This window comes from Stegastes partitus, unplaced genomic scaffold (assembly GCF_000690725.1).
Source record: "Stegastes partitus isolate 25-593 unplaced genomic scaffold, Stegastes_partitus-1.0.2 Scaffold121, whole genome shotgun sequence".
Lineage (NCBI taxonomy): Eukaryota > Metazoa > Chordata > Actinopteri > Pomacentridae > Stegastes > Stegastes partitus.
The window spans coordinates 497,161-504,642 of NW_007577852.1; the positions used below are offsets into that span (position 1 = coordinate 497,161).

The window sequence follows — 7,482 nt, forward strand, 5'->3', positions numbered from 1 at the left end:
AAGGTTAAAGAGGCATAAAATAAATACATTTAATCATGTTGTGTTAATAAAAGCCCACATTACACCGGTTACTGCAGCCTGCAATCTCCTTCACTTGACCCGTCGTAAAAGTGTTGCCAAACCCTGTTTGTGATGCTTAATAATTGCTTCATATTGCAATTAAAAAGTCGCAGAAGCAACAAAAACACGACCTCTGACCTGAGATTTAGTTTCTTTGTGAGGAATGTTCGCTTGTTTTCGCAATCTGTCCCGTCTCACATGAATAAGTAATGTGTAAACAGAAGAAAACACGCATTCAGAAGACTGTTCCCACACATAAATGAGGATATTATTCTGGCTGTGAGAGCGTGTGCACCTCAGAGCAGCGTGCACGCCGTTTAGCCGCAAAGAAGTCGGATTTCAGGAGCGAAAATTACAGCCAGGAGCCAAATTTGAACCCCACACATGCGAGACTCGAGCGGTGTGAATATCCGCCTGCTGTTCTGGTCGGCGCGGCGGCGACAAAGAGACAAAAGCAGCGGGTGAAGTGGACGATAAATCGGAGGGTGTGGCGATTAATAAAGACTCTCATCTGTCAGCATCACTGGTCTCTGAACAGCTGTGCCGATCACCGTGGCACGCGATGACAAGACTGAGGAACTGGCTTCTCAATGAAACTGCTGTCTGGACGCCGCAAAGCTGCAGCCGGAGACAGATGGCGAGCGCTTTCATTCTAACAATGACAGGAAATGTGGCTGTTTGGATAGGTGGCCAATCGGACAACTTTTTCTTTCTTAAATCTAATTCTTGAATCTACAGAACACTGGAGCTACAACCGACCGGTCTGGCGAATGTTGGGCCTTGGTGGAGATAAACACAACGGGCAGCTGTACATGAGGCCACGGCGCTCCATCGCGGCTCTCCTCGAATTAGAAGTTGCAGATTTGTCAGCATATGTGTTCTGGCTGCAGGGATTTAATGAAGTGAGGAATCTGGTCCTGCCACGCCATATGTAGTCGTTAATTTACAGATCAGTGCAGACGTATACGCTGCAGCTCGGTTTAAACGCGGACCGATTAATTAAAACGCTTTATTTACATTCAGGGCGTCGCTCCGTCGTCGCCGTGAATTTGCTTGCGAGTGCTGCTTGGTTCGCTTAATAAAGCCATCAGACCGGCAGCGGATCGCCGCCGGGTCAGAAACAGACACGGCTCCCACAGTTTTATTTTCCAACGCCGTGTCAGAACAGATAGACTTTCCGGCAGCAAAGCAACCAACTCGCTGCCTCGTTTGAACGAAGCGACCGCCTCTCCTCCCACCTGTGAACTGTGCACTCTGCGCTCAGCTACGAAACACCACAAAGACAGACAAAGCAAATTTAGGTCAGGAAAACACCAGTCTGACTCACCGAGCCTCTGGGTGATCGCCTGCCTTTGGACACATACTTAATGCAGCATTTTCATCCACAACAAATACAACAACCTCTAAGCTTCATGGGGCAAAATCACACGTTTAAATGAAGATTCGGATCGGCACTGCTCGGCTCCTTCAGTGAATGGCTCTGAAGACACAGAAAGGAAACGTTCACAACATTTGCTGTCGAACAGGAACGTTCTTGCATTTTTACTCAATGAGCAAAAAAAAAGTGAAGAGAGAGACGGACTTGCAGCAAAGGGCCATGGGCGGGATTTGAACCCACGGCCGCTGCATCAGGGACCGTAGACCTGTACATGGGTCACCAGCTCAACCAGGTGAGCTACAGCGGCGGCCAACTTCTATTATTTTGAAATGAGATTTGTAGAATGAGGTGGTTTTGATGAAATTCACAACGTTCAGCACACATTTGGTTGATTTTTACCAATGGAACTGCACCGATGAGTAGTTTAAGGACCGTTGGAAACTTGTAAATCTGGCAATTCTTTTTGTTTTTGCAGTTTCTAGCTCTAAAGTTTAAAAGATAGCACGCCTTTGGGCTTCAGAGGAAGAATACATATGGACTAAAGGGTGAATGTTCCACCCAGGGGGCAGTTGCTGTCCATTAGCATAACCGTGCTAGCCAAGTTAGCTTATGCAGTGTAGCTTGGGAGTGTACGGTGTAAGGTGAACACAAATGAAAACCCAAACATGGAGTCTTTTGGCTTGATTTAGACACTGTGGGCTAAAAATCACAACCTCCAGTTATCAAAGAATCGTCCTGTTAATCTCACCGCACACCGACTCACAGCTACGTAGCTTGTAGCTCGCCAGCTTTTTGTCTGTGTGTCCACCATTCAACCCAAACAGCTTCCTGTCACACTGATTTCACCACGGCTACGTTCTGGGCTCAGTGACACCCGAGATGATTTGTTTGAAGACGAACCAAACGAGCCAGAGCACATTTCTTCACCACCACTACGGGTAGAAGCCTTTGGCCACATAACTAATGCAGCTTTCTCCTCTGCTTCCCATATCCAACAACAACAACAACCTTCAGGGTTAAAACTGCTTTGACAAAGATGTGAGTCGTGAAATGAGGCTGGCTCGAAAGATCTACGAAGAAATGTTCACAGCAGGGACATTCTTGCACAGTTATGAGGAAAAAAAGACTAATTTTCTTTTACTTTTCTGCCAAAACAAGTTCCCTTTATCCAGTTTTGGTGGGGCACCACTGCTGCATCCTGGGCCAAGTGCAGCCCAACATGAGTGTGACCGGAAATGCTAATCAGGTGCAGTCAGACCATTCCTCACTGATGACAGCACGATGGAAGGAGGCACAAAATCAGGAAAGTGCCGACTGTAGCTGTGACTGTGCTGCTCATTGGACAATAAATTAAAGACAAAAAGACGTCTTGCGAGCCAACTTCTGCTGCAAATATGACAAACATGGTAGAAACAGCAACAGAAATCTTCTCTTTCTGCCAGAAAAATAACTCAACATAAGATCCGTAAATGTCTCCAGCTGATGTTCACCAGCCATGTGTTTTTATAATATAGAACTTTTTACTCGACGTTTCTCTCTAATGACGGCGCCGGCGCCAAAGTTTCAGCGACCGGAAAAAAAATGTGGGAAATTTATGTCATTTAATTAGCGGAGATGGAACCGTCGACGCTACAGCGGTCCAATTTCCCCTTTTACTCATCCTAACCTGTGCGTGGAGATGATTTCCTTCCAGTGTCACCGCCATACATGTCACACACCAAAGTTTTTAGTTAGGGGCTTAGAAAGGAAGCAAATTTATGCCGTTTAATTAGCGGGGATGGAACGCTCTCCTCGACTGCCGCCCAGTTAAGATGATGAGACGTGTGGCGAGAAAAGAAAAAAAAAAAACACGCATAATGCTGTTTAAATATCTGATTTCTGATTCACGAGCGGGAGGAAGTACTTACACTGAACCTCCAGGTACTTCTGTGCTTGGAAGTCCTTGACTGCGGGGTGGTCGACGATGCAGACCACCGGTATGCCGTCGTCGTCCCTGCTGACGGTGAACGTCAGCCGGCTGGTGACCGTGTACATCTTGTCGTAGGTCAGCTCAACTTTGGGTTTACCTGGAGAAAAAAAATAAAACAACAAGCTCACTTAAATGCAGCAAACTGGGAATTTAGTTAATGCAGAAATCGTCCAAACTGAATTATTGTCTGATTTTTAAACTTTCTGATGGTCCTTGAACTCCTCATCTGTTGGGAAACGTCACCACAACTTATCTTAAAGTTTAATGACACTCAGAAAGGCAAGAAAAAGGCAAATGTCCTTGATGCAAATATATTAATCCATTTACAATCCCACTGATGCCATTAAAAACCAACAACTGTGGTTGCACTTTCACAGTAAATATTCAAGAGAGGAACATTAACTCAAAATGTGAGATGATCAAACGATTAAGTTGCTGTGGGTGAAAACTAATTACAGCAGTAAATAAAAGAGTTCATCAAAATCAACATATTCTGCAAGTCTTGTTTAAATTCGTCAACAATAAAGCATTAACCACATCCTGTAAAAAAACTAAAACTTGTGCGACTCGGGGTTAAATAATTCATTATAGTTCATCCTGTGGACACCAAAACCTGATGAGAGGTTTGAAAAGTTTTTAAAAATCACAGTTTATCAGAAACTGTAAACAAACAGATTTGTGAGATTCTGGACGCGTTTTTGAATTCTCTCTACTTTTAGTCCCGGTCGAGCTGCTTCCACTGAGGCGCAGGACTTTAGATTACAGTAAAAAATAAAAATAAAAATAAAGAAAACGGGGCTGCAAGGTGGCACAGTTGGTAGCACTGTTGCCTTGCAGCAAGAAGGTTGCCGGTTCGCGTCCCGGTGGAGGCACCGGAATCTTTCTGCGTGGAGTCTCCATGTTCTCCCCGTGCAGCGTGGGTTCTCTCCGGGTTCTCCGGCTTCCTCCCACAGTCCAAAAACATGTTGAGGTTAATTGGTGATTGTAAATTGTCCGTAGGTGTGAATGTGAGTGTGCTTGGTTGTCTGTCTCTAAGTGTAGCCCTGTGATAGACTGGTTACCTGTCCAGGTGAACCTGTCTTCACCCTGAGTCAGCTGGGATAGACTCCAGCCCCCCATGACCCTAGTGAGGATTGAGCGGTGTATAGATAATGGATGGATAAAGAAAACAACACGAGCATCACAGGGTTAAAATATGAATCAGCCTCAAGTCCATAAAGCTGAACTCACTCGACGAAGTCCGGCTCCCAGCTCAAAGATAAAGAACAAAATTCCTGTGTGAGCTTCGCTAAGCTAATTATCTGAGCTATCCATCCATCCATCGCTCATCCATAAGCACTTATCCACAGTCGCAGGGGTCTGCAGCCTTTCTCAGCTCGCAGCAGGCGACAGGTGGAGAACACACACACACACACACACACACACACACACACACAAACACACACAAACACACACACACACACACACACACACACACACACACACAAACAAACAGCACACCTACAGTCAGTTTAGAGGTTCCTGTTTACCCAAAATATTTGATGAGGGGGAGAGAGCTCCATCCAGCTGCTGGGTTTAAACCAGAACTTCTCCAGCTGCACCGACGCCACGCTTCCCATCAAGGAGTTTAAACCCAGCAGGCTGCTGTCCTGATCATTTAAATGATTCCTTATAGTTTGCCGGTTGGTTGGTTTCCTGCTCGAGGGTTCCATGGATTTTTTTATTTTTTATTTTTTTTAAGGGTTATACAGTAAAATTATGTAATGAAAAGAAAATGAACCGAGCTCCCGAAGGTTTAGGGATGATGTAGAAAATATCAATAATGTCTGTGTGCTTTTACTCCAAAAGCTCTTTTAGAAAACATTATCAAAAGTTAACGTTTTGGATTCCGTCCTGACTTTTGTGCAAACTCTATTTTATGCACGCTCCGTTCCCCTCGGACTACTTTGTGAACAACTTGTTTTGCCGAACGGTCAGCCCACAAAGTTTTACTTTACAAAATAACGAGGAGGAAATCTTTGCACTCAAGGCTCCCAGAATAAAAAAAGGTTTAAAATATGGAAGGCAGACAAAGACAACCGCTGTGTAGCTGTGAAGGAGCCGGGCGGGGGAGTCTTTCTTCCCCCCGGCGTCGCTAAACGTGGACGTGAGGAGGGCGTCCTTGAGAACGGTCAGGTAAGGTGAATCAGCTAAAAAGTGCCTGCTGTCAGGGGCTCCTGTACGACCGCCGGCCTCTCATTAGGCTTTATGAAGCAGATTTATCGCGTGGCAACCTTCTGCGCCGCGTTGTCAGACGAGAAGCTCGCAAAGAATCCCTCCTCTGATTAGTGGCTGCTTTGTAATATCACACAAACAATATGTTCCCAGACACAATGAAGAGGATAACCTCATCACACAAAACAAAAAAACAAGAGGGATGGAGGCAGGCGCTGCCGAGTCGCAAAGCAAGATTGATTATTTTTTATCCCTCTGTCCTACTTCCGCACGAGTGTGTCTGCGTTCCCATCAATAAAACAAATACTTGGAAAGAAAAAAGAAAAAGTCTGCTGGTAAAAAAACAGGAGTTAATGTGAACAGCTGCAAGCGTCAGTTCATATTTTAGCTGCACTAAGTGCACATTCTCCTGCGCTGCAGCTCAGCCACAGGGTTGACGCCGTCACTGTGTTGACAGCTGTCTTTTCTGGATTGCTGGGGAACGCTAACCCGTGTGATGTGGCTGGTGTAAAGAAACAGGCTGTCACGAATAAACACCACCAGAGGCTTCAGATGCACCTGAAACGGGAACCGGATGGGGTCTGCTCGAATCAAAAGCGCCTTTTAAGATGCGTGAAAACAAGAGATGTCTTCATCCGCTGCCGCTCTACGCCTCGAGAATCCATTTTGCGATAAATAAAATACTCATCCACGCTGGATTTGAAAAGGTATGTAAGAAAAAGCTATAATTAGCAGGAATTGTGAAGTGATTAATGAGCTTCTATCCTCCTTTTTCTACCATCTGTTCCTCAAGAAACCTTCCGTTTGAAGCGTATCGCCCTCTTCCAGTCAATAATAATAATCAATAATAATAAGTGTCTGCAGGCTAAATCAGCCATAAGGCAGATAATATAGGGTTTCTGCTGAGGACTGACCGGCTGCTTCCTTCTTGCTCGGGTTAATTCATCATCGGGAAGCAGCCGGCTAACTAACCAGCCGTTTGTGCCGCAAACAAAAGCAGCTTCTGCCGTGCAGGAACTGGCTGGAGCCCATTTCTGCAGGAAGGCAGAGCGGCCGCACAAGACGGGGCATCCGAGCGCCATCAAATATTAATGCACAGCAGGAACGCCAACAAACAACGTGCTTCCAAACACGTGTGGAGGCCCGAGCCCTGGAAGCAGCACTTTGGTTGGACGTTGTGATGCGAGAACTGTTTCCTCACATCCTGTCGTAGGACTGGTCCATCCCAGCTACTGTATGTGTCAGATCTTGTGATGTGGAAGAGTTGGTGTGTTTGTCGCCCTGCAGGCCGGATGTCCAGCTGGTTTCTCATCCTGGCTTCCTGTAGGCCCGCTGACCTGGAAGTGGCGACGCAGCACATCGACGTGTGCTCAGACCATCGGCGTGCTGAAAACTCGGGTTTGACGACAAACTACTGTTGAGCTAACCAGGTCTGCATCTAAGTGTCGAGCAAATCTGAAGCAAACCTTTGAAATGCTGCAAGAAATCAAAAAAAGACAAAAGCTTGTTGCTGTGAACTGCTGCAATCTGAACAATAACATCATTTACATCATGTCCATGTGACATGCCATGTTTACATTTTTTGAATCATTGCCAGTCTTATAACATCTAGTCTAGTCTTATTCAGCGTTCTGATTTGTATTCTCAGGCCTGTATTGTTCTTATATCTGACTGCTTTCCTACCTGGAGCTGCGTTTCTCACGATAAATAATTTTGCTTTCTGAGGAACATCTGGCACAAAAGTTTACTTTGGGATTATTAAAGTTTTGTCTCATCTCAAATAGTATAGACGACATTACACATGGCTATAATAAAGTACAGTATAAAGTATAATATACTGTAATATATTATTATAGCATAA

At 45.3% G+C, this 7,482-nt stretch overlaps 1 protein-coding gene across 1 annotated transcript in view; it reads right to left on the reverse strand.

Annotated features, from left to right (window-relative positions):
• The window catches only part of cadm1a (cell adhesion molecule 1a), a 161,890-nt gene that overhangs the window by 88,902 nt on the left and 65,506 nt on the right, over positions 1-7,482 (reverse strand). Inside the window, exon 5 of the mRNA XM_008278372.1 lies at positions 3,346-3,504. Coding sequence (XP_008276594.1) covers positions 3,346-3,504 — 159 coding nt within the window. The remainder of the gene's footprint in view (positions 1-3,345; positions 3,505-7,482) is intronic.